Genomic DNA, 27,068 nt, shown 5'->3' with positions numbered 1-27,068 from the left:
ATTTCCTTCTTTGCATGCCACATTCTGTCTGCCGGATATTAAGGTCGTGAGTACACGCCAGCCTCGACGAAATGAGGCGCTTTTTACAGATGCAGCTGGTCTTCACTCAACCCTTCATAGTTCAGCAGGACATGCGGTGCTACCTGTGCCCTGTGGTGATGCCCGGTTTTTCACAACTCGTGGAAACTCACCTAGCCTAACATTTCCTGTAGTGTTGGTGACTTAGTGAGTTTTCAGTCACCTTAACAACTTTGTCTTTTTAGTCTTGGTGATGTTAATAGCTAGCAGATTGCCCCGGTAAAGTTCATGCAAATGACTGGCTAAGTTCAATCCCAAGGGGGGTATATGGGCCTCGATTTGTTGCTAATCTTAAGACATACCGAAGAGGTTATTAGTCAGCTAATCTAAGCTGCTTTTTTTAGGCAAAGCACAATGTTGAGATTTGATGCAGTTTTAGAAAATTGAGGGTCGTTTTTCCCTTTCGCATTCCGGCCACTCGTGTGCCATTGCAGGAGACAATATAAACCTATTATAGTTTAAAGTGTAATAAGGAAGACATCTAGTAACAAAACAAAATTCCAAGCAAGTTATCATCACCATCACTTAGCAACTTTTTGCTTTGGGTGATTTCGTAAAAGAAAAATTACTAACACTGATTTGGTGCTGCCATTAGCTAAAAAGAATAAATTGCGCCGTGCCGGCTGGCTTCTTTATATATATATCCAGGCAAGGGATTCGGTACACTCGCCAATTCATGTTTTCTGTTCTCCACATTTATACAGTGATGAGTGATACATGTGCACAAGTTAGCACTCTGTCATGGAGACAATGTTACATTAATATGTTAGTACTGAGCCAGCATAGGTGAATTCTTTCAGCTATAGCACTGCCGCCCAAACGTCCAGTGGTTGCTTGTTCATTATTTTCGGCCTTTCTGAAGCAAATGCCTCTGTACAACGTCTTGCAGCTTCCTTCAGCATTCCATGTGGTTTAGACAGCAAAGAATGTTGTAAACATTTCTCAAGAACACTCAGAACTGACTTGCTTGGCCAACACCACCGCCTCAACAATTTCGTGCAGTGCAGAAAAGGCTATGACTCGTGTCAGCTAATTGGTAGTGAGAGCTGGCTGTGTGTTATAGAGGAGGAGGGCTCACCCATTGTACACCACCGATCCTTCCATGAAGCTTCCATTCAGTTTACATCACACCGAGGTCAATCAAGAGACGGACAAAGAAGGAATTCTTCTGTTGGTTTTATACAGTATACTTCCGTTAATTCGATCCCTACCGAAGGTCCCAGCCAGCGCTCATACATTGCTATGTGCCCAAAGTTTCGTTATTTCGATCCTAAAATTTGCCTTCTCCAGGTAACTTGAACTTGAACAGTCAGCACGAACAGTTTTGCTTGAAATTTCAATGACAATTTCAGTTGGCAAGGATTGAAACAGCCTGTGTGATATGTGCCCAAAGTTTCGTTATTTCAATCCTAAAATTTGCCTTCTCCAGATAACTTGGAACTTGACCAGTCAGCACGCACAGTTGCGATTTCAAGTAGACTGCCTCAATAGGCAAATGTCCAACATCAGTGTAGTACATTTCTAGCCTTTGTAATTAATATGGTCTCACCTTCGGTAATCAAGTTTTCTGACATCATTTACACTTAAATGCTTCATTTTTGTTCCAAGTCTGTTCACTAAATAAGGCAGTTTTTGAAGGTGCTCGGTAAACTCGTCAACCCCGTTCACTCAAGCAGCATTGGCTTCAATAGTGATTGAAAGTACCTGTGTGGCACACAGAGGGAACTCTGGCACTAGTTCTATGGAGGCTGCAAGCATGGCTCGTCAGTCAGCATGGTAATAATGATTAGTACATGTATTTGCCTAAACTTCGTTCTTCTGGCTTAAAACAACTTTGTGACTTCACAAATTAATTTCGTTACAAAGGCAACAACTTGCAGTGATCGAGCATGTACACAGAGTCTTGCCTTCTGCGTCTAGAAAAGTAGGAAAGCTACGAAATTCGGGCCAATAATGGCAGATACATCATAGTAAGCAAAACCACAAGGATTGCTTGAGCCTCAAGCACAAAGCTCGGACTAATGCATGCACAAACTATGATTCTCATGGTTGTTGAATTGCAGCAGCAGAGTTGCCTCGAGTAATTTTTGTAGGAAATTCTACGTACTGCAGGACAAAGGCCTCTACCGAGGATCTCCGATTACCGCTGTCTTGCATCAGTCGACACCAGCGTAAGCCTGAATATTTCCTGATCTCATTATACCACCTAATTGCCCTGCCATGCTCAATCGCATTTCCTTCCCTTGGCACCTATTCTGTTACTACTTATAACCACGAGGGGATGGGGAAAAAAACTAGCAGGGAGCATGACGTCAAGCAGCTAGGCTTGGCAAGCCAACCTCCTCTGACACAACCCCTTCTTTCCTCCGGGGCCGACTTGTGCACTGTCTCTTCGAAAGTGGCCTTCATGATTGGGACCTCCAAGGTAACAGACCTTTAAGGTTTTGCGGCAGCTTTAAATGACGCCTTCGTTACGATTGGCCCTCGCCACCCACTCTACTCTCTGCCATACTCTCTACACACTCGACAGCTTGCCTATCACATGGCAAGGGCTTATTTCCCATGCGCCTTTCAAAATAGTTGCATGACGCTCCCTCCTAGTCTTATTTCTTCCTCCGCAGTTATGTTTCTTTTTTTATTTGAACTACCTGCAGCGCTTAATTGAAGGCATTATTGTAAGGGGGTGAGGGGGGAAGAATACCTAATATTTGCATGAGGCCAGCATGGAGCAAACAACAAACTACTGTTAAATAACAACTAGTTATCCACTCTATACAACGCATGACGTGCTTAAAGTAATTTCGTCTTAATGCGAGCTACACCTGTTTGCTCTCCAATCCAAACTGCCCTCTTTTTGTCTCTTATCTGTTCCTTTGCTCGCTGCATGGAGCTTAGTTTCTTCCCATGTTTCTTTCTGCCCCAATACTTAGCCTCAACGAGAGTTGTGATGTGGGCTTGTTTTGTACGACGTCGTAAGGTATCCTAGTAGTGCAAGCAGGAACACGGACACAAAAAACACAGAACTAGTATGTCGATACGAACTATTTCTGTATCCTGCATCCATGTCCCTGTTTGTGTTACTAGACTAACGATCGAACAACTTAGCCTCAGTTGCTTTCCACAACAAGGGCTCAAGGCGTGGGCTGTTTGAATAAATCTTTATGTTTAAAAATAATAATGTCACTCGAACCACAGAAACATACATCCAACTTCTGCAAAGCAGCTTGCCAGATGTAGTCCGTAGGTCACAGTTCACCACTCCAGCGTAGTGAGAGGTAATGTACTCGATCGTCTCGAAGCGTGGCCAGGATGATGGTCTTATGCACGGCGTTCCCCAGGCGGCCCCACATTATCATGTCACGGCCTGCCACTTTGGTGTCCTTCCCGAGACACACCACCACGCCGAAAGCGTGGAACACAAGTGGGTCACCTGCAAGCAAGGCAAGAATAGTAAGCTTTAGAAATAGCGTCCTCAAGCGGACTTGCATACCCAAAATCCCAAATGCCTTTGTACACCTTTCATGTTCTTTTGTACCCTCTTTGCGTTATTTTCTATGCCTAGCTGATAGGGTCCCTTATTTCTAAATATCCCTAATATAACTCATACCCAAGTATACTGCGTCAGTACCTGTAGTAGTCAAATGCTGTTTTTGTGTTGTTTTTTGCTATCCCAATGGCAAAAGGTGCCTTCAGGTAAAAGCTAATGTGCCAATTAAGCAGAAAAGCACATATAGGCATAAGATGTTGATCGTGTATATTCGTACTGGTAAAAATTTGTGTGCGGAAGACATATGACAAAAGAAGTCATATGCAGGTGCCTGTCTGCAGTCTCATGTTCTCCTCAACTTCATGCTACTTTTACACTTATAGAAACATACACATTTCATTAAAAAAAAAAAAAAGTTTCTTCAAAGCCCGCCGCGGCCAGGAATCGTATGCATTTGGAACTCGTCATTGATTATTCGTACTTCCAGCTGATCAAAAAAAAATTTTTTTAATCGCGATATGTTACCCAAGTGGCTTGAATTGTGCATGAAAAGACAACATTTATATGAACACGTCCGGACAGTTTGTATAAAAATTTCTCTTCTCTCTGCGCTGTGAACAGCCCGTTTTGCATAATGAAGATTGGTATAATTAAGCTATTTAGCTCTGTTCATATTTGCACGAATAATAAGCTTTAAGGCTCGATCTCCACATCGTTATAATGGCACAAGTTGTTGCACGAGCGCGCCTAGCCGTGCCTTCGAAGTTCCGACTCCATGCAAGAACACCCGTGTGCTTGCGTTGTAGTGCACGTTAAAGAACCACAGGTGGTCAAAATTAATCCGGAGCCCTCCACTACGGCGTGCCTCATAATCAGAACTGGTTTTGGCACGTAAAACCCCAGAAAGAAGAAGTTCCGAAAGCGTCTGACAGCGCAGCCAGGAGCAGCATCGCGAAGGCATCACGCAAATGCTATCATCATCATTAAAACCATGAATCAAAACCGCTTTCCGTAATGGCGTCGCGTGTGTTTACAATTGCAAGTCGCAAAGACGCCGGCAGCCTGTGAAATAACCTTAGTAACCCTTCCTTGAAAGGTTGCACAGTGAAACGCCCTGCGAGAGACATCCTCCAGAAGTTTCGTGAGTCGTGTTTCGTTGCACAGCGCACAAAGCGCCCGATTCGGCAGGAGCACGCCTTGGCGCCGCCGCCTGTGGTTCCGAACCAGTCGCGCAGTCATTCAGAAGCTCGGGCCGCGTGCTTCGCGACGTTCGGTAGCGGAACATTAAGCTAGAGGCGCGCGCGGGGTCGATTGCGGAAGCAGCGCCGCCATGCCGTACGCCAACCAGCCGTCGGTGCACATCAGCGAGCTGACCGACGAGAACGTCAAGTTCTTCGTCGAGGACACGGACCTGAGCGTGGCCAACAGCTTGCGGCGCGTGTTCATCGCCGAGACGCCGACGCTGGCCATCGACTGGGTGCAGCTCGAGGCCAACTCGACCGTGCTCCACGACGAGTTCATCGCGCACCGGCTGGGCCTGATCCCGCTCACCAGCGACGAGATCGTCGACAAGATGCAGTATTCGCGCGACTGCACGTGCGCCGACTTCTGCACCGAGTGCTCGGTCGAGTTCACCATCGACGTCAAGTGCCTGGACGAGCAGACGCGGCACGTGACCACCGCCGACCTCAAGTCGAGCGACCCCCGCGTAGTGCCGGTCACGTCGCGCCACAAGGACGACACCAACGAGTACGGCGAGACCGAGGACATCCTGATCGTCAAGCTGCGCAAGGGCCAGGAGGTCAAGGCCCGCGCGTACGCCAAGAAGGGGTTCGGCAAGGAGCACGCCAAGTGGAACCCCACGTGCGGCGTGGCGTTCGAGTACGACCCGGACAACGCGTTCCGGCACACCACCTACCCGCGGCCCGAGGAGTGGCCCAAGAGCGAGTACACGGAGCTGGACGAGGACCACGCCGAGGCCGAGTTCCAGAGCGAGGGCAAGCCCAACAAGTTCTTCTTCAACGTCGAGTCGTCGGGCGCCCTGAAGCCCGAGACGATCGTGCTGACCGGCCTGAGCGTGCTCAAGAAGAAGCTGAGCGACCTGCAGACGCAGCTGTCGCACGAGCTGCCCTGCGATTCGCTCACGATTAACTGATGGGGGGCAGGAGGGAGGGAAGCCCGTTCGTTCGTTCTTTGCAAGAAACGTAAACGCGTAAACATTGCATACTGTTAATAAAGGAGAAAACCTTGTGCCACATGAGATGACCATACAATTCTGCCGGCACGAGCCTTGTCGATTAATTGTCTATAGCACTAATCCTCAACCAATGCAGATGCACAGGTGAATGGGTTTTCCATTATATCAATAGCTGTGCAATGTACTTGAGTGTTTGAGATCCCTCTCATTGTCCAAACACATGGCAGCTGGACAGAAGTCTTTGAAAAGTTTTCAGGTTCAGACTTCTGCGTATTTTCCGGTTTAGTTCAGGTTCAGCTGCGGGCCAAAAATATAACCATTCAAACTGGTTCATAGCAGTTTGAAATTAAGGGGGGGTATTGACATGACATTTTCGACCATACATCTTTTTTACTTTAAATGAAGGTCCTAGACCTCTAGACTCTAGAAACAATAGTGACAAGCCTCGGAGTGCTGCAAGTAATTTATTAGTTTTTTGTACAGGCAGTTTCAGTTTCGTTTCTACTGTGTCAAGACGTCGCAACACATCATGTGGTCACACGGGACCAGGGCACTGCAACATTTTGACTCTCGTTCGACCACACTTGGTTGTCCACCGATGCAGTCCACCATGCTGCTACATCGGCCTTCAGAATGAGCAGCTGCATACGAGGTGACCAAGCAAGCCGGAGCGACTGTCACAATGTCCCACTGCCACGTGACCACATACTGTCTCTTCATGTCGCAACAGAACACAGTATCCTTTCTGGGAAATGAGACCCACACTGGCTGTAGAAAAGCTTTTACAGCTTTAATTTTAATGTTAAAAATGCTTTTTTTTTTAATTGCCTATGGCATATAGCACAAATAAGTTTAGTAATTGGGATCACTCGAAGAGGAGGACATTATTCGGACTGAAACTCAAAATTCATAGATGACTAATTAACAAAATGTCACTAATAAACTTTGTAACTAATTACTTCATTGCAATACATGAATTGAAGCCAGCAATTTCACAACTGACCTCCAGTTGGAACAACTTTTGTACCAACACCAGTCTTCAGATAAGCACAGTTAAAATTGCAGTACAAATGCACTGTTGTTCCACTTACTTTTTTAACAAAGCTGTTTTTCTGCATTGAAGCTAAAAAGTTACTGGGACACCTATGCATTTTGTCGCAAATTTTTCAAACTCTTATCTCAATACTGGTGTCGTTCTGAGAATTCATTGCAAGTGGATATGACTTTTGAAGTCATAAGCTACAGTTCGTACATTGTTATATTTGGCTTAAATTAATTAGTAGAAAAGTTAATTAGCAGAAAATAGTAATTTATTCAAATATTCAGTTTGATTTCTCATGCAAATAATGTCAGCCTCTGAGAGTAGTCTAGCTCAAGAAACAGAATTGTGCTACATGCTATGGGCGAATTTTTTAAATTCTGTTAAGGCGAAAAGAAAATGTATTCAGGTCCAATACTATACTTCCGCCCTTTGATATATATTAAGGCTCTGTGGAATACTGATTTGTCCAAAATCGCTAAGAAAAAAAAATAGTGCATTCAGACAAGCGTGAATAAGCCAGGCTGCCCCAATATCTAAGCATTTCTTAAGTCCATGTGTCTTATTATTCACCTATTGCATTTTAAATTGCAATAGATTTTGGTAAACTTTCAATGTTTGCTGCTTGCAAATGTTCACCAATCAAACGTATTTAGCGAATGTGCTGAACCTACAACATTAAACCCATTCAAATCGCTTTTGTGAGGCATTAAAACGAAAAAATATTTTTAAAAATCAGCACAATGTAAATCCTGTGAAGGCCATCATGATGTGAAGATGACCACGCGAAAACAACTGTTTTTTCATTATGGTCAACAGAGCCCATGCGTCATACAGCCAATTTTGGCCGTTTACATGTAGCTTTTTAATAAGAAAGTGCATTCTAGCAGGCGATTTTTGAAGATTTCTTTGAAGACATTAAAATGTTGCTCATTGTTTTGTCACATTGCTAAATATAACACTGGTCACCTAATGGAAAAAATTTATGCCTAAACAGATAAGAAAATCGATAAATTGAGAGACAAAATCCATAGGGTCTTGTTAACCATTTGTCGAACCGGTGCAGAACAGTTCCTTCAGCAAGTTCCAGTGTGGGTTAAGTTCCAAGTTGTAGAAAAAATAATGGCTTAACTTGGTTCCGGTTCAGCTCCAGTTTGGTTCGACACCCTGGTTCCAACTGGCAAGCATACTAACCACCTATTTGGTATTTACAGGTCCAAGTCTTGCATGAGTCAATGGTAGAAATATTTCAGACCATTTCAGCTTAGAGCGTAAGCTGCTGCTAATAAAAAAATATCTGCACGTAAAGGCAGAGTAGCAAAAAAATTTGTTTGAAAAAGCTGTCTAGGGAGCGTATGGAATACGTTAATTTTCAATTCAGTTCAATTTTCTTGGGTGGGGATTATGGATAAAAAGTGGAATCAACTGCTTGATGAGACACCTTAGGCATGCATAAACATGCACATAATACAGTATAGAACACTTATAACGTAACCGCTTATAGTGCAGGACCGGATTTATATGTAGTACGGTCTTTTCAGATTCCGGTTAATTTTCGCATCGCACTCCATGTATACGCATACCGCTTACAGTGCAGCCGCGTGAGACAAAATACCGGTTATAATGCGGCTTTCGCGGGAAAATCTCGCCGACAAGGGCGGTAGCGAGCACGCTTCTCAACGAGGTGCACCCACCGATGGGAGAGGAGACCAATGAGGGCGATGCGGAGGAGGAGCATGAGTCCAAGGGCGATAAAATTGTCGCCGCGCGCTGTATGTGCGAGTGAAAGCGCGCGGGAAATGCGCGCCTGCACGAAGAGCGAACACACAGCATAGAGCAAACGCAACTTCCATCGCGCGAAAAGCCGTGGGGATATGGGGGGGGGGGGGGGGGGGGCAATGCGTATCTTGCAACCGGGCGCAAGGGGAACTGGTGACGCAATCTCCCAAGCGAAAGGAGCAAAGCGGGAAGGAGGGGGGGGGGGGGGGGGCGGCTTCTACTCTGCCAACAAATGCGTTTGCGCCTGTGCAGGCTGTCAGTGTTGACACGCACACTGTATCTTGAAAGCAATCTCCACACTGCTCTGACCTTTGTATGTGCTGTGCTTACGCCGCTCAGTTTCCGTTGAAGCGATAGCCCACACGAACCTTCGCTCGCTCGGCAGCCGCAATTCCCCACGCCCGCATTTTGACAGTGGCTGTCTGCGGTCATCGAGTCTATTCATGTTTGCTTGTGCGCGTTGACACCACTCTTGTTAATTCAGTTAGTAAGCGAATGTGTCAAGTTTATGCAGCCGATAAAACTACTTTCCCTACTCCTTATAGCTATCTACTAATTTGCTATCACAATTGATGCTTCGCCTTTCCGGCGAAACTGAGACTTTTTTAAATTATTACTTTGCTTCATGCGAAGATCGTGGGTACTTGGACATTAACCTTTCAACGTTTGTAAATTTAAACGGATTACAAAACTCCCAGTCGCACGCTTCGATTCTTGGATACGCGCGGCTGCTTGGTCTACATGTTTTGCATACGTGTAGGGCTTGAAAATCGTTGTTTTGGTTATAGTTCACGACTCCGGCGACTTCTGTTATAAGCGGTCTACACTGTAATAAGTTGAGGGAGTGGCTATTCGAGGTACTGTGGTGCATGGTAAAAATGCACAAATAAAAGGAGTGTGGCTGTATTTTTTAAATTCTAGTCATATCCTGCTTGCGTCAGTACGGTAGAAAGTACGTAATCACAGCTCCACTTTTCAATCGTTGCACAGGTTATTTGTGGCAGTAAGAATAGCCAAACCTTGCCCTTTCCTATTTTCTGCATAACGAGATGCATCTCCTACCATTCAAGCTTGTCAAATATCAACGACCGTTGTTTTGTACTAACAGCAGAGACAACAGAATGAAGATGAACTGTGCACATAAGGTCTGCAACTAACCAGGCAATGCTCTTTTTGCCAACTTGTCATGATGTAAACACATTTTATCCAGGCAGTCCTAAATTTGTAATTGATATCTTCACACAACTGTCACTTCACTGTTTCCCAGCTTGGCAAGTTGGCTGCGCAATCGGACAATATGTCTAACTAGGTACATGTTCAGTGGTTCGTTCAAATGTGGGTCATAGAGTACAGGGAAAGATGACACAATTATGGCAGATTACTAGAACAAGAAAAGCCGCGTAAAATCGATACAGTGTGGTGCACAATAAATACAACAGTAAAACATTAATGAACCATAGAAAAAAATAAAGCATAATCTAAGGGGACCCTGACAAAGGACATTAGGTGTAGCTGTATTAGAAAATTACACTTCAGCAATAGCAATACCTACCCCGCGAGATGTGGCATGGCAGATGAAAAAAAATGCAAGAACGAAACATTGGTTGTGGCGCCTGCTGAAATTTTCACGCCAGCTTGCCACAACGATTATGATGCAGTCAGATCTAGTCATTTGTTGTTCATCGGCTAAAAAAAGAACTACATTACACTCTAAAAGAACTAAGGACATAATGTAGCAAGGTTTGAGAAGCTATGCAGAACTGAAACAGCCCAAATACAAGCAAATACGTTGAAATTCGTCAAGTCGTAATGGTGCCGAGGTTATGGCCACAGAATTCGAAGAAGCAAAGTTTGGCCTTCATATTCTCTAATAGCAATCAACCCTTTTTCTATCAAATTAATGAAAATAGTGCTTCGAATTAATATTTCACCACTATGGCGATTCAGTGTCACTGTTCAACGGCCCTTTAATAAGCTAACAAAGTGGCTCCCTGTTTGATACAAACATATCTTGCGTACGGCATGATACATATCGATTTCGCCCACTTTAAGCATTTCCGTTTTCCTTATTACTTGTACATTTCAATTAAATATACAAATTAACTTCCTCTGTGCTTTCTCTGGTTTCATTGTCTGTTTTCTTGATGTAACTAACAAAGAAAAATTAAGCCCATCTTATTCTTCTCGCTCCCTCATATCAAATAAAATACATAGTAATAGCATTTAACTTAGCAATCACAATAATATGCCTGCAAAGGCAGATCAAATTGCTGTAGAAAGATTTTCCAGGTAGCCCATTCTATTTGTGTAACCCTCTCTTGGCATTGAGTATACACTGTTCCTTCACAAGCTAAAGCTGTGCAACCATCCAGTTACAGGACAGGATGATCAGATGAATCCAGGCAAACAAGTGGATTCTCCTTTAATATAAAGACCAGATAAGTGGGCAGGTCGGTGCTGTTTGTATGGGAAGCATTAGTAAAGGGGCTATAAATTACTTGGACGTACACTCTTACTAATAACAGTTTCTTAAATAAAGTCTCCTAATAATAACAAACTTTGGGAGACAAGATTGCCGGCTTATAATCTTTTTCATTTCTTTTTTTTTTTCGCATTAAGCCATATGGAAGTAATAGACCCTCTGTATCCCAGTAAAAAAATCTAATCACATCATACCGTATTTTCACGCATATAACCCGCACCAAAAATTCAAAAACGTTAATAGCAAAGTTGGGGTGCAGGTTATACGCGAATTTTACTTGGAGGTGTGGCTTCACGGCAGTGCGGCGCACGCTGCTGTGTAGCCACACCTCGAGGCAAAGTTCTCCACCATTTAGTTCTCCACCACCTAGGGAATCCCACCCTCTGCCCACCACTGCATGTTGAAGCTCCCTTCTCTCTTCCTTTATGGTCGTCCATTCTCCTCCTCTTTACAGGTCAGCATTTTGCGAATAGTGCATGCGGCGCCGACGAACTCGTACGTCACCCGTTCCCGCGGCGCTCCCTCGGTACCGTACCTTTGGTCCACGCGAAGCGCTTCGCAATACGGCAGAGAGAGAAATCGCCGTTGCTCATGTGAGGGCTGCTCCGGCCGCACTGTCATCCTCTGTCGCGTGAATGCTAGCTGCGCCTGCTAAGCGATTCGATTCACGTCAGATGTCACTTGACCGATTCGTCCGCGATCACGTCCGTCGTATGTGAATTCAGCTTTATCAGCATCGCCGAAAAGGGTGGAACAGAGCCGCTAGCCGAAGATACTATGTGGACGAGTCATGCATCTGGATAGACTGTTTCTGCAAATATTTTAGCATTGTTGCAAATATTTGAGCATTTTTGCATGCAGTTATTTCTGTGGGTTATACGCACGGATATTTTTTTTCTTTCCCAGCTGTTGTAATTGGGGGTGCGGGTTATACGCGGAAAAATATGGTACTTGTTTGCGCCCCAAAACACAATTTAAATTTCATTGGAAACACTTCTTATGAATAAGCAACTGTGTTCTGGTATGCAAAGCAGTTGGACGCAATCATATATTTTCAGTGTGACATGAAAAATTACCTAAATGGAACAAAACCATGACACTGAGTAACACAACACTGAAGGTGTTTTGCCACTACGAACATTTCTTGAACACACAGCAAGGTGAGTGTGACAACACTGATTACTATGCTGTATATTAGTAATCAGCATAAATGGATCCACCATGATGGTGAACAAATAAAGCACACTTCCATGCTGAAGAATAATTTAGTGAGCTCACATACTTAGCACAAACAACCGTGTGAATGATGTTCACTAAAGGTGTATCTTATGGTGTTCATTACCAAAAACTAAATACATTAGAATTCGGGCAGTGAGACATGCTGATATTGTTCACTTTTTCCTGTCGGCACTAGCCGTCATTTGTCAACACTAGCCCTCTTTTTCTTTTTTTTTTTTAATGTTGGAGGTGAAGTCAAGAACAACACTGTTCTTGACTCCTCTTGCATCCAGACTCTACTTCCAGGAACAAGTGGCTTACCAGAATAAACGAGAAAGTCTCCTCCAAACTTCGACCCGACCGTCATGTAGTGGCCCTTTTCCCAGAGATCCTCAAACACTCGGCAACGTATTTTGTGCGCATCACTCCTCGGGTAGTTCAACTCTGCGGGCACGAAGTCTGATGTCTTTGTTCGCAGGCACTCTGCAGGAACAAAAAGTGAGTGAAACTTGTAACTGCCACAACTGGCCGTCATACGTAGGAATCACACACCGAGAATTACACAGACAGTGGTGCTCTGTCAGAAGCTTTGAAGCCATTAAGTGCATAATTGAGCATAATGTCAGTTCATGTACCGAAGACCCCGTTCAAATTTTGTTGTTCCAAAAACTCAAACTGTGAGGAATAGCGCTTCCTAATCTCTTCTGCTTTGAATCTTCAGCACTAGCTATGTAGGGCCCAGCAAGGGGTCCTGTCATTTGGGGAATGGCTTAAAGACTTTTGACAGAGATTGCCCCCTGTGACAACCATAATGTTAAAAAAGGTGTCACAAAAGTATACAGGCCATGGCTATTTCTTTACTGGAACTTGCCAGCTTCTGTACATTGCTACTATACTCAGTTTTTGCCGGAAGCAAGTGCCAGTAAGCACAAAAGTTAGCACACTGAAATGAAGTCAGTGGCTACTGTGACAGAGTGTACATAAATAGAGAGATGCAGAAAAGAAGCCCTTTGTGCTTGCACCAACTGCTGGACAGGGAAGAGATGGCCAGTTTTGGTCTTACAGTCCAATGGACCACCTGCATTTTGGAAGCAGGTGGTCCATTGTGGACAACCTGCTTGTCCTACAAACATAGTATGACCAATAGATTTTAATGGCACTGGAGTTTTGCAGTCGATGAGGGTAGCTATATATGGGCTTGGTGGTAAGTAATCTTCTAATTTCTTCTACTGCAGGCACAACGACACGGATATGGAAGGCGCACCACAGAGCGATGTGTATTGAGGCGCACCACAGAGACAACACAGAGTGATGTGTATCGTCTCGGGTGCCTTCTATGTCCATATCGTTGTGCCTGTGTACAACAAATTAGAAGTATTGCAGCGCAGCCAACTTGCAGAACTCTAGAAAGGCCTACTCGTAGCACTGCTTAAATTTGGCAACGTTGGACCTTTAGTTAACAGAAACTTAGCTCAGGTGACACATGCAATGCCTGCCCTTGCCAGACTGAAATGTTGACTGCCTTTTGAAAGAGATCATCAGGCGTTGCGCTGCTGAGCACAAGATTGTGGGATCGAATCAAGGCCACGGCAGCCGCATTTCAATAGAGGCAAAATGCAAAAACGCCCGTCCGCTTGCGTTGTAGTGCACGTTAAAGAACCCCAGGTGGTCAAAATTAATCCGGAGCCCTCCACTACGGCGTGCCTCATAATCAGAACTGGTTTTGGCACGTAAAACCCCAGAAAGAAGAAAAAGAAGAAGCCAAAACAAGGCAACAATAAATATATTATGCAATGTTGTCAGATGCAGCCTTTACACATGCTTAGCATTTACAATAATTCGCAATTCATTTTGATAAATACCGCAGGTAAATCAACATTATGAAAGTCCATATATCTGGTCTGGCCCACGCTATCAGTTCTGTTACAAGTGCAGGTCTGACATATCTTCAGATCTCTCTATCTCAAATAAATTATTTAAGCGCACGTTGAGCATATCACTCTACCCATTTTGGGGGCACAGTATGTGTTAGGAAAGACAACATGAAAAAGACAAAGAAAGGGTGGCTGTCCTACTTGTTACATTACTGGATGTCTGCTACACTGTAGACATCACCAAACTTCACCCTGTCATCATACGTCTGTGAATGTCCCGAGAATCACAGTTCTTGATGACCGCCCGCGAGCAGCAGTAGAAAGCTCCCACAGTATGTGAGATCTTCACAATATTTATTTGTTTAGAAGTCTGTCCCACAGCACAAGTTGCTGGTTTAAAGACTTGCTTTAAAGACTTGCTTTAAAGACTTTAAAGATGTGCTTCATGTCACGTAGTAGTGACGATGAAGCAAACAGTCGTAAAACCGGGAATGACGAAACTGATTCTTTATTGGGCGAACCTGTGCCCACAAAAGCAAGTTACACTTGAAGCACAACGATAGCGGCGAACACAGTCGGCGATCGTCGAAATCTGATCAGCGGCGAAACGCGTCGGCTTTTATACCTGAGTCATCGAAGGTTCCAGATTAATCCCTGATGCCCGCGTGTCCTCCAGAAAGTTCTAGACAATTCGCGTCGCTCATACAATCAGATTAGATGGGCGTCGGTGACCACAGACGACGGATAGAAGCATTGATAACGTCCAAGAAGCTTCCAATGCAGGCGCGTCCTGCGCCGAGCGATAACGTTTAACATTTGTCAGCCAATGTTGAAAGCGGCCACCGGTGAAAGATAAACATGTGTACGTGTCAATAACCTCCCCTTAAAAAGCATCGTCCCGATGCTACAAACAAACACGAAAGCGAAAACAAAACCATGCGTAATAAACAAAATAACAAAAAACAATAACAAAGTAACAAAGTACCTAAGTTTGTCAGCGGGCGTAGAAAGGCTTAAGACGCACCACGTGGATGACTTCAGGTCGTGCCCGGCGCCGCTGTGATTGCGAAATGCCGTCTGGCACGACCTCATAGTCCAGTGCGCCAATACGTCGGGTGATCTTATATGGTCCGAAATAGCGACGTAACAGCTTCTCGCTAAGTCCTCGTCGGCGTATCGGAGTCCAGACCCAAACACGGTCACCGGGCTGGTACTCGACGTAGCGTCGTCGAAGGTTGTAGTGTCGGCTGTCGGTCCTCTGCTGGTTCTTGATGCGCAGTCGGGCGAGCTGTCGACCTTCTTCGGCACGCTGCAAATAGGTGGCAACGTCGAGATTTTCTTCGTCGGTGACGTCCGGTAGCATGGCGTCAAGCGTCGTTGCCGGGTTCCTTCCGTAGACCAGGTTGAACGGCGCCATGTGCGTCGTTTCTTGCACGGCCGTGTTGTATGCGAAGGTCACGTACGGAAGGATGGCATCCCACGTCTTGTGTTCGACGTCGACGTACATTGCCAGCATGTCGGCGATGGTCTTATTTAGGCGCTCGGTGAGGCCATTCGTCTGCGGGTGGTAGGCGGTGGTCCGGCGATGGCTTGTGTGGCTGTATCGCAGGATGGCTTGAGTTAGTTCTGCCGTAAAGGCAGTACCTCTGTCGGTGATGAGGACTTCTGGGGCACCGTGACGCAGGAGGATGTTCTCAACGAAGAATCGGGCTACCTCGGCAGCACTGCCTTTGGGCAAGGCTTTTGTTTCGGCGTAGCGGGTGAGGTAGTCCGTAGCTACGACGATCCATTTATTCCCGGACGTCGACGTCGGAAAAGGCCCCAGTAAGTCCATCCCAATCTGCTGGAACGGTCGGCGAGGTGGCTCGATCGGCTGTAGAAGTCCGGCTGGCCTTGTCGGCGGTGTTTTGCGTCGCTGACAGTCTCGGCATGTCCTTACGTAATGGGCGACGTCGGCAGAGAGGCGAGGCCAGTAGTATTTTTCTTGTATCCTCGCGAGCGTGCGGGAAAAACCAAGGTGTCCAGCCGTTGGGTCGTCATGGAGAGCTTGCAGAACCTCTAGACGCAATGCTGAGGGTACCACGAGGAGGTAGTTGGCTCGGAGAGGCGAGAAGTTCTTCTTTAGGAGAATGTCGTTTTGCAAGAAAAACGACGCCAATCCTCGCCTGAACACCTTCGGCACAGTGACGGTCTTGCCTTCCAGGTAATCTACAAGGTTCCTTAGTTCCGGGTCGGCTCGCTGTTGTTCGGCGAATTTGTCGGCACTGATGGGTCCCAAGAAAGTGTCGTCATCCTGGTCATCCTGTGGCGGCGGTTCGACGGGGGCGCGAGACAAGCAGTCGGCGTCAGAGTGCTTTCGCCCGGACTTGTAAACGACGGTGATGTCGAATGCTTGAAGTCTCAGACTCCATCGTGCGAGGCGACCTGAAGGATCCTTCAAGTTAGCTAGCCAACACAAGGCGTGGTGGTCGCTCACAACTTTGAAGGGCCTCCCATAGAGGTAGGGGCGAAACTTTGATGTAGCCCAGATGATGGCGAGGCACTCCTTTTCTGTTGTGGAATAATTTGATTCCGCCTTCGATAGCGACCGGCTAGCGTAACTTACAACCCTTTCTAGTCCGTCAGTCCTCTGCACAAGCACGGCGCCGAGTCCTACGCTGCTTGCGTCGGTGTGGACTTCGGTATCGGCGTTTTCGTCGAAATGCGCAAGGATGGGCGGCGATTGTAGGCGTCGCTTCAGTTCTTCAAATGCTTCGATTTGCGGCATCTCCCACTTGAACTCGACGTCGGCCTTCGTGAGGTACGTCAGTGGCTCGGCGATCCGTGAAAAATCCTTGACGAAGCGCCTGTAATAGGCGCACAGGCCAAGAAATCTACGCACTGCCTTCTTGTCGGCGGGCGGAGGAAAGTCAGTGATGGCCGCCGTTTTCTGTGGGTCAGGGCACACTCCAGACTTGTTGATGACATGGCCCAAGAACAAGAGCTCCTCGTATGCGAAGCGGCACTTTTCTGGCTTCAACGTGAGTCCGGAGGTCTTGATAGCTTGAAGAACTGTTTCAAGGCGCCGCAGGTGTTCTTCGAAGCTTGAGGCAAACACAACGACGTCGTCCAAATACACGAGGCAAGTCTGCCACTTCAAGCCTGCCAGTACTGTATCCATGACGCGTTGGAAAGTCGCAGGTGCCGAGCAAAGACCAAACGGCATGACCTTGAACTCGAACAGTCCGTCTGGTGTTATAAAGGCAGTCTTCTCCCGGTCCCTCTCGTCGACTTCGATTTTCCAGTAGCCGGTTTTGAGGTCCATCGACGAAAAATACTTTGCGTTGTAGAGTCGATCCAAGGCGTCGTCAATCCGTGGGAGGGGGTATACGTCCTTCTTCGTGATCTTGTTGAGGCGACGATAATCGATGCAGAAACGTAGGGTTCCGTCCTTCTTCTTCACTAACACCACGGGGGACGCCCACGGACTCTTGGACGGCTGGATGATGTCGTCGCGTAGCATTTCGTCGACTTGTTGCCTTATGGCCTCGCGTTCGCGCGCCGAAACTCGGTACGGGCTCTGACGGAGTGGGCGGACATTTTCGTCGGTTATGATGCGGTGCTTGCAGGGGCGGATCCAGGTTTTTTCTGAGGGGGGGGTCAGCTTCTGTCAATGATGATGATGATGATGATGATAGTAGCCTTTATCCTTTACCTAAATTCACCGTTTCTGCGCACGATAAACCCGCGTTTTATACGGCTAGAGCAACACCTGTAGCCCGCCGTGGTGGCTCAGTCAGCTCAGGCGTTGCGCTGCTGAGCACGAGATCGCACGATCGAATCCCTGCCGCGGCCGCCGCATTTCGATGGAGGCGAAATGCAAAAACGCCCGTATGCTTGCGTTGTAGTGCACGTTAAAGAACCCCAGGTGGTCAAAATTCATGCGGAGTCTTCCACTACGGCGTGCCTCATAATCAGAACTGGTTGTGGCACGTAAAACCCCAGAAAGAGGAAGAAGCCCTATAGCGAAGCCAGGTATCGGTTTCTCCGAGCTTATAGGAAAAGGACGTTACCCAATACAGCCATGTGCTTGGTGGCTGTGCCTGATAATACAGGTTGTTCAAAACTAAGCTTTATGGTTTTCTTAAAATTAGGCACTGGGAGGCACGCGAAGACCACCTGTGCAGATAAGTTATGTGGCCAGGGGGGCACAAACTGAGGTGATAATTACGCTGTGAGCAGCCCAATTAACTAAAATTGAACAATTATTTTTTGTCGACTGCAGTAAGTGGGTATGTTTGTATTGAAAACTTAGAGGCAGTCGTGCTTCTACACAGTATCAGTCGGAAGAATTAATCTAGCGTGTTCGTGCTCCGAGATATCCGACTCCAAATTTCAATTGTACTGCGCAGAGTTATCGACTCGACGCGAGAGCGGTTTATGCTTTGCTTTGCTGTGGAAGGGAGGCATTTTGAACATTTTAGGGCATTGACATCTTGATGGGTGAAGTGTTGTCATGAGATTTGTGCATGACAACACCAAAGTTAAAGCGGCAGTATGAAGCGTTAGCATAGCTAAAAAGGTTTCTCCTGTTGATGGTGCAGTTGTTGCTTTTGATTTCAATAAAACTTACAATACTTGGAAATCAGCTGTCACTTTATTTGCGTAGCCCAAACAAGGACCATGCCCGATCATCTAGTCATCATTACGCACGCGCGCTGCCCTCCGGCTTCTCCGCTCGCGCCATTATCTCGGCATGGCTAGAGTGACCTAAGCATGGCAGCTGCCGCCATCTTTACAGGCTGCGCGGTCGCGTGTTACGACAGCGGTTACGGGTTCTTCGATTTTATTGCGATAGCAATTATATGGACACTTCAACCGGATTTCTGCCGTCGGCGTCGCCATCGTCGTCGCCATCGCCGTGAGGTTCCCTATAGATAAAATCTTAGCCGCGTGCCGTATGCCCGAGCGGAAGCGTGCGGGGACGCGCGCTATCACGGAGAGCGAACGCACTCAATCTCCCACGCGCAAGCAAGGAAGCGGGAAGCCAGCGCCGGAGGGAGCGGGGGGGGAGGGAGGGGGGGGGCGCACTTCCACTCTGCCAACAACCGCGCTCGTCGCTCGCTCGCACCGTCTCTTATCTCCACACGGCTCTGACCTTTATGCGCCGTGCATTCGCCGCTCAGTTTCCGTTGAAGCGATAGACCGCACGTACCTTCGCCGCTGCGGCGTATGAGCTTGCTGCCAGAGTTTTGACGGTCGTTGTCTGCAGTCATTCAGTGTGATCTATTCATGTTTGTTTGTGCGCGCTCACACCACGCTTGTTCATTCAGTTCGCAATAGTCGGGCCACATTTTCCAACGCACGCTACACATGCAATGCTGCCCGGATCGGCAGTGCAGCGCTACAGGTGTGTCCTTTCGCACGCGCTGCCCACGGGAAGCGCTTCTCATCAACACCACCGTTTCACACGCGCCTTCTCGTGGTCATCGAGTCTCTCTTCATGTCGGTCTACTTACGCCGCAGCACACCTGCTTACTTAATCAGCTCATGTTTACTGCAATTCATATTGCTACCAAAGCCGCTCACCTTACTTCGTATGACATTGCTGTTTTGCTATCGCATTCATAATTGCTTCGCCCTTAGGGCGAAACTGTGACATTTTTTTTTCGCCAGCCGTGAGGGGAAGGGGGGCAGTTATTATTTTTGCCAATGCCTCCGCCGCGTTGTCAGACTAAACGCCGCACCCAACAGCCGCGTCACATCAGGGAGGAGCTTTGCGCCGATCCTCACTCTCTTGCATGCGTAATCATGCGAACGACCATTAAAATTTGGAGTTGGATATCTCGGAGCATAGACATGCTAGAAGAATTCTTCCAAGTGAAACTGTGTAGAAACACTACTGCCTCTAACTTTTGAATACAAACATACACACTTACTGCAGCCAATAAAAAGTTAATTATTCAATTTTAGTTAATTCGGCTGCTGACAGCGATAATTATCTCACTTTGTGTCCCCCTGGCCACACAACTTATTTGCGCAGGTGGTCTTCACGTGCCTCTCAGTGCCTAATTTTAAGAAAACCATAAAGCTTAATTTTGAACGCCAGGTATATCTAGCCTGTTTTGTTTCTTAAAATAAAATTTGGGATGATATGTCGCAGGTTCGTTATAAATGCGTAAGCACGGGTCCGTCTTTGGAGTTCTGTTGGGACACCTTGATTTCCTTAACACCTTCGTTTGCTTTGTAGGACTAACTTCCCAATTCTCAAACAGCCCTCGACTCGAAGCTCTTCCTCCACTTCATGGATGGATGGATGGATGGATGGATGAGGCTGAACCCTTTAAATCGGGCGGTGACATACGCCACCTAGCCATGACTTGTCGAGCACAGCGCCGCTAGCCACCTAACGCCACTTAGCCACCTTGTTGAGCACAGCGCCGCCTCTCGAGTGATAAAGACGTGACAATTCTCAAGAATTCCCATGAATGATCATGAAGCTCAGTGACCACTTCTTTGGAGGGATGGCGGTGCTATCTTTCCTCTTGAGTCGAGGTGTTGTGTTGACTAGAGGAACGTTCTTGAATACGGGCGTAACGCTCCGCTCCAACGCGGCAACCACTAGGCTGGTTGTTTACGATATGCGAATCACCGCGTATGAAGACTCACGACGCCACCTACAAGAAGAACGATGTGGCGTAGTAGCCGAGAGCGCGAGCCAGCGTCTTCATGTGTTGTGTTGTTTCCCACGCGACGCCATCGTTTTACACAAGGCGCGCATCTGCTCCCGTTTCTCTAACCACGCGACGCCATCCTAGGCCCGCGCGCTGGCGTTGGCCGCTGACTTCACGCTCCCCCACTTCCAGCCGCTGCTCGAGGCTTCGCCCCGCTCCGCGAGAACGCCCACTCAGATAAACGGATCCGGCGGCTTTGAGCTTCCTATGCTAAATGTACGACAATAAAACTGCGAAGTTACAATGAAAAACTTGTAGCGTACGAACGGTACTGTGCTCGTACTGGATATTGTCAACGTGTAACTGTGATCACAATGAGGGCTACAGTTAAAAAAAAGGTTGCCTATGCGTAGTTCTTAGTTTAGCTGTTAGTTGTTATTATTTATATATGAACACTTCAGCGAGAGATCTCTTTCATTAAGCAGGTTGGTCGCAGAACCGATGACAGCAAATCAGGCAACCGATGACACCCCAATGCGGAACTAAGTTGATCAGGCGCGAAGGCGTGCTTGGCAAAAGGGACGTCCCCTCGTTCATACGACGCCACCGACGGGACGAGTAAGGCACGGCCGGCGCCAGGAGGTCCAAGGTGTTCATGAGAAAAATTAACTACCGCAACTTCGCGACACCACACCCCTACGGAGTACAACTAAGCTTGTGAGCGAGCTAGCTTTACTTCTACATGGCTGATACCACTGGTACTCACGAAAAATAATTTTGAAGAATGCTGGTGGCCATATTTTTTTGTGACAGTGCCATCCCCCTATCAGCGAGGGGGCGATACAGAAATCTGAGGGGGGGGTCAGGACATCCGGACATCCCCCCTGGATCCGCGCCTGGGTGCTTGGCGACAGGGGTTTGTCGAACTTTTGACGACGACGAGAAGCAGTCCTTGTATTGCAGGAGCAGAGCTTTTAGTTGTTCTTTCCTACGCCTGGGAAGGTTCTGATTGACGTCGAAAGTTGGTTCAGGTACTATAGTCGTCGTTGCAGGTGCACTGGAATCCGTGAAGGCGAAAGCACTGCTGGCTTGTACTATTTCGTCGATGTAGGCGACCGTGGTGCCTTTGTTAATGTGCTTGTATTCGGGGCTGAAGTTCGTGAGCATCACCCTTGCTTTCCCTGCACGTAGCTCAGCTATGCCTCTAGCGACGCAAATTTCACGGTCGAGCAGTAAGTGATGATCGCCCTCGATGACGCCCTCCATGTCTGCAGGCACTTCGGTACCGACGGAAATCATTACGCTGGAGCGAGGCGGAACGGTGACTTGTTCTTCTAGCACATTCAAGGCATGGTAACTGATGTCTGTATCCGGTGGTATCGCGTTGTGCGTTGAAAGCGTTACCGACTTGGACCTTAAGTCGATGACTGCACCATGTTGGTTTAGAAAGTCCATGCCTAGGATGACATCCCTGGAGCAGTGCTGCAGGATTACGAAGCTCGCCGGGTAAGTGCGGTTGTTCACAGTGACTCGTGCTGTGCAGATTCCAGCCGGCGTTATTAGGTGGCCTCCCGCTGTACGGATATCGGGTCCTTGCCAGGCAGTCTTCACCTTCTTCAACTTGGCGGCGAACGGGCCACTGAAGACGGAATAGTCGGCTCCAGTGTCGACGAGAGCAGTGACGTGATGACCATCGATTAGCACGTCTAAGTCGGTAGACCGTCGTCTGGCGTTGCGGTTAAGTCGTGGCGTCGGATCACGGCTGCGTCGGCTTGCTCCGCTGCTGCTACGTCGCGTCGGTAGGTCTTCTTTCGGCGGCGAAGTGTTGTCGTTAGGGCTCTTGCCAGGCGGTGTGCTGATACCTCGTCGTGGTGATTCGCGAATCTTCTTCGTCGGCGGCGGAGGATCTTCGGTATTGCGTCGTACAGTAACCGCACCTCCATCGGTTGCTGCCTTTAGTTTCCCGGGTAAGGACTGGGAGATCGGCCCCGAGTGGGACCGGTGTACTGACGGCGATGGGGCGAGATGTAGCGGCCTGGTGACGGCGAGCGTGAGGGTCGTCGTGGTTGCCACTGAGCTCCGGCGAGGTAGTCGGCGATGTCACGTGGTCGCTCGCCAAGCTGTGGACGTGGCGCGTTGACGGCGAACCCTCGTAGGCCCATCTCGCGGTATGGGCATCGGCGGTAGACATGGCCGGCTTCCCCGCAGTGATAGCAGAGCGGGCGGTGGTCGGGGGCGCGCCAAATGTCCGTTTTTCTCGGGTAGCTGCGCTGGGCGACGGGCGGGCGTGCTGGCTGCGGCGGCGGCGCTGGGCGACGGAATTGCGGCGTTACGGGGCCCTGGCGCGAGCGCGGAGGGGGGCCTTGACGACGGGCGACGGCGGCGTATGTCATCGCTTCCGGCTGGGGTTGCGGCGATTCGGGAAGTCCTAGCGATTGCTGGATTTCCTCCCGCACGATATCGGCGATGGAAGCAACTTGAGGCTGCGACGACGGTAGCAACTTCCGCAGCTCTTCGCGTACTATCGCCCTGATGGTGTCTCGTAGGTCGTCGGAAAGTCCTTGGACTTCGGCGTAGTGTGGCGTCGAACGGCGATTGTATTGCCGGTTGCGCATGTCCAGTGCTTTCTCGATCGTCGTAGCCTCCGAGAGAAAGTCTTGGACTGTTGTTGGCGGATTCCGTACCAGTCCGGCGAATAGCTCCTGCTTAACTCCCCGCATGAGCAAGCGAACTTTCTTGTCTTCGGGCATAGCTGGATCGGCGTGCCGGAACAATCGAGTCATTTCTTCAGTGTACATACCGATGCTCTCATTCGGGAGCTGTACACGGTTTTCCAGCAAGGCTGCAGCTCTTTCTTTACGGACGACGCTCGTGAAGGTGTCCAGGAAGGCGGCTCGGAAGAGGTCCCAGGTTGTTAGTGAACGTTCCCTATTCTCGAACCAGGTTCTGGCGCCGTCTTCAAGAGAGAAGTAAACATGGCGCAGCTTTTCGTCGCAGTCCCACTTGTTGAACGTAGCGACCCGGTCGTATGCCTCCAGCCAGCTTTCGGCGTCTTCACATGGCGAACCGCGGAAAGTCGGCGGCTCCCTGGATTGTTGCATCACGACCGCAGATGTTGGCACAGGGGCTGTCATGGTAGCTGCTGCCGAGGTCATGACTTTTGTCCTCTTGGTCTTCTCAGGTAGGGGTTCGTACTCCGGTGGCAGATTCAGTAGCCTGCGACTAGCTCGCTGGTCGGGGTAGGTGTCGACGTCTTCTAGACGGTGTGGGCTTGGCTCACGGCTGGACGGGGGGGTCCGGTACAAGGACATAAAAGCACCTCCACCAGATGTCACGTAGTAGTGACGATGAAGCAAACAGTCGTAAAACCGGGAATGACGAAACTGATTCTTTATTGGGCGAACCTGTGCCCACAAAAGCAAGTTACACTTGAAGCACAACGATAGCGGCGAACACAGTCGGCGATCGTCGAAATCTGATCAGCGGCGAAACGCGTCGGCTTTTATACCTGAGTCATCGAAGGTTCCAGATTAATCCCTGATGCCCGCGTGTCCTCCAGAAAGTTCTAGACAATTCGCGTCGCTCATACAATCAGATTAGATGGGCGTCGGTGACCACAGACGACGGATAGAAGCATTGATAACGTCCAAGAAGCTTCCAATGCAGGCGCGTCCTGCGCCGAGCGATAACGTTTAACATTTGTCAGCCAATGTTGAAAGCGGCCACCGGTGAAAGATAAACATGTGTACGTGTCAATATGCTCTGATTGAAAGTACATATATAAAGTTGAAGAAAAAATCTACAGGGAACATGTGATGTGGGCCAGGTGCACAGCAACAAGTGTTGGTTGGAAGGTGTAGTTTAGCTAGGACTTCACCAGGAGTACCTACTGACAATATCCATTTCAGACACAAATTATGATGGACTGTAAATAAAATGTATCAAAGTGACGTAATTTTATTTGAAGATGCTGCAGGCTTCATATTGGAAAAAAGAAGGTTGTAAGTTGATGTGATTATATGAGTATTGGTGATTATACAGCAATTAAATCATTATTTAGTTTGATTACAGTCAGTAATGTCAACTTTTCTTTTTTCATTTGGAAAATAGAATTAATGGTTCAAAGCACATGTATAAGGCAATAATTTGCTGTAGGCATTACAAGCGAGAAAAGACAATTCCTTACTGATAACTGACGGAACATGGCACATCAAGCATCCTGTCAAACATGGTAGTACCTTTATTACAGTGGCTCAAAATGAAGTGAAACAGAACCACATTTGACAAGCAGAAAGTTCAATTTGCCACTAACTTAATGTGCATTTTTTTAAAACTTTTTTTGGATCCACTGGTCAGAGCTGATTAAAACAAGTTGTGTACACCATGACTAAAAGAGGATACGGCACTTCTGGATGCCACTAACCTTATCGTCATTTTACAACACTTACCGTCAGTGGCGCATCGATGGGGGGGGATTCGGGGGTTGTAACCCCCCCCTGAGACCGACTTAACCCCCCCCCCCTTTTGTTTAACCCCTTTTCTTTCCTTACGCATTTGAGTACTGCAACTAAGATGTAAGACGCGCAATCGTCTGCACACTCGCAAAAAGCGCATTTTTTGACAGTTTCTCGTGAAGAAATCGAAATTAGTGCGGTTTAGATGGTATTGGCAAACTGTCAACCCCCCCCTGGCAGAGATCCTGGGTGCGCTACTGCTTACCGTACAGAACAGGAGCCAGTGTGATGTCTTGTGATGGTGTAGACACCCTCTTCTTCATCACATCGGCAATAATGGCCTCCTTCTGGGCCTCGAAGTCTGCTGCTTGTATCTCAACGGGCTCAGCAGAAGAGCCTGGATCCTCCCCTTCAGCAGACGCAGAGACACCACTCTTTTTCAACTTCTTTCTCACCCTCTTGGAGACAAGCTGCCCTGCGGTCTTCTTAACATGACCCGCGACAATGTTCTCTGCGTATTGCTTAATTTCAGCCTTCCGTTGCTCCATAATCACTTCAACCTGCAACACAGATAATGGCAAGACAGTTCAATTATTGTCGGGCTTAAATTGTGAGTTGGTACATGGTATTTAGAATGGAAACAGAGCAAATGATGCACTGTCTTTCTGTCTCTCTTTTCTGTGCTGTTTTTTACGCTGTTTCTGGTCTAAATACAAGTAAAGGTCGAGTGTAACAAAATTTCATATTTTGAGATGCATCACCTAACGTGCGAGTTTGCACATCTGTTGAATTGAACACGCGTACGGTTTACACAATAGAATGGCGAGCGCACTGGCTTCGTAAATTTGTAATATCGACGCAATACGCGGTGGTTGTGGTTTGGCTAGTGGATGCGTAGACGCTGCATAGTTTATTAATATTGACGTTAGCATGTCACAGGGGGGAAAGGCAGGTACGCCTACACAATTCTCAAAGCGCGTATGCAAACCACATGCAAAGTTATCCGAAGGCCTCCGTAAGGATGTCCGTGATTCACCCGTGTTTGGATAGTTCCTATGGCACATTAATAAATCGCGATATTTCGGCACCGCACGTGCGATATGAATGCAATTAAGTGGCAGATACATGCAGTTCACCAACTTGCCTGCTGTTGGTAGACATCGTCTGCGCACTTATCAACGTGCGCTCTCTCTTCATCCGAAGGTGGCTGGCTCAACCTCGCGTTCTTCACGAGAACGCAAAACCCTAAAATTTTAGGAATAATTAACACAATTAAGCAGACTGCGGTATCAGTACGTTGAGTGGTCGCGACCTTTACGCACCTTTGGAAATAAGCAAATGCGCCTCCTCCATGGTAAATTGCACTGGCAATCCGAGCAGCACGTTCTGATAGGGGCAGCGTGGAAAGCAGCCGACCTGCGTTCCGACGATTCGATGCTGGCCTCGAATCTTGCTGACATCTGAAAGACAAGTAACAGGCCTTAACTTTCGAGAAACACTTCCGGTTGATCGCCACCAAGTTAAATGAATACAAGAGGAACTGGACGAAAACTAGCAATTCACTTCGCACACAAACCGGCGATCGAATCGCCGAACTAGTTATTTCCGATAGCTGTAGTTTAGAAGCGGTTATTTCCTCCGTAGGTCTTACCCTCTGCGTTCCAGACAAGAACCCTCTCTTTCTGTAGATATAGCTTGATTGGAGCCCCGCTCATACTAGACAGCATCGGAGACGCTAGTCCAGAGATTTGAAGAAGCAAACACACAGACCGTCAGAACATGCAGACGAAATCAGATAAATAAATGG

General features: G+C 47.7%; 2 protein-coding genes across 2 annotated transcripts; one reads left to right on the top strand and one right to left on the bottom strand.

Annotated features, from left to right (window-relative positions):
* Positions 1-3,286: 3,286 nt before the first annotated feature.
* Positions 3,287-27,060, bottom strand: LOC119450559 (tRNA-splicing endonuclease subunit Sen34-like). Its single transcript, XM_037714055.2, has 6 exons — positions 26,913-27,060; positions 26,584-26,721; positions 26,406-26,506; positions 25,527-25,821; positions 12,602-12,763; positions 3,287-3,508 (listed from the first exon to the last, which is right to left on the bottom strand). The coding sequence occupies exons 1-6, from the start codon at positions 26,986-26,988 to the stop codon at positions 3,324-3,326; spliced, it is 957 nt and encodes a 318-aa protein (XP_037569983.1). The 5' UTR covers positions 26,989-27,060; the 3' UTR covers positions 3,287-3,323.
* Positions 4,567-5,822, top strand: LOC119450562 (DNA-directed RNA polymerase II subunit RPB3). The gene has a single exon (XM_037714059.2). The coding sequence runs from the start codon at positions 4,896-4,898 to the stop codon at positions 5,718-5,720; it is 825 nt and encodes a 274-aa protein (XP_037569987.1). The 5' UTR covers positions 4,567-4,895; the 3' UTR covers positions 5,721-5,822.
* Positions 27,061-27,068: the final 8 nt, after the last annotated feature.

Source organism: Dermacentor silvarum, chromosome 4 (genome assembly GCF_013339745.2).
Source record: "Dermacentor silvarum isolate Dsil-2018 chromosome 4, BIME_Dsil_1.4, whole genome shotgun sequence".
NCBI lineage: Eukaryota > Metazoa > Arthropoda > Arachnida > Ixodida > Ixodidae > Dermacentor > Dermacentor silvarum.
Note: the sequence above shows the minus strand (reverse complement) of the source record. Positions and strands in the feature narration are given on the sequence as shown.

Excerpts from the sequence above, each read along its gene's own strand:
- LOC119450562 (XM_037714059.2), top strand. The coding sequence starts at position 4,896 with ATGCCGTACGCCAACCAGCCGTCGGTGCACATCAGCGAGCTGACCGAC.
- LOC119450559 (XM_037714055.2), bottom strand. The coding sequence starts at position 26,988 with ATGCTGTCTAGTATGAGCGGGGCTCCAATCAAGCTATATCTACAGAAA. Across the intron at positions 26,722-26,912 it reads TCTTGTCTGGAACGCAGAGG|ATGTCAGCAAGATTCGAGGC; the intron begins GTAAGACCTACG and ends CTTGTCTTTCAG. Across the intron at positions 25,822-26,405 it reads ACGATGTCTACCAACAGCAG|GTTGAAGTGATTATGGAGCA; the intron begins GCAAGTTGGTGA and ends TCTGTGTTGCAG.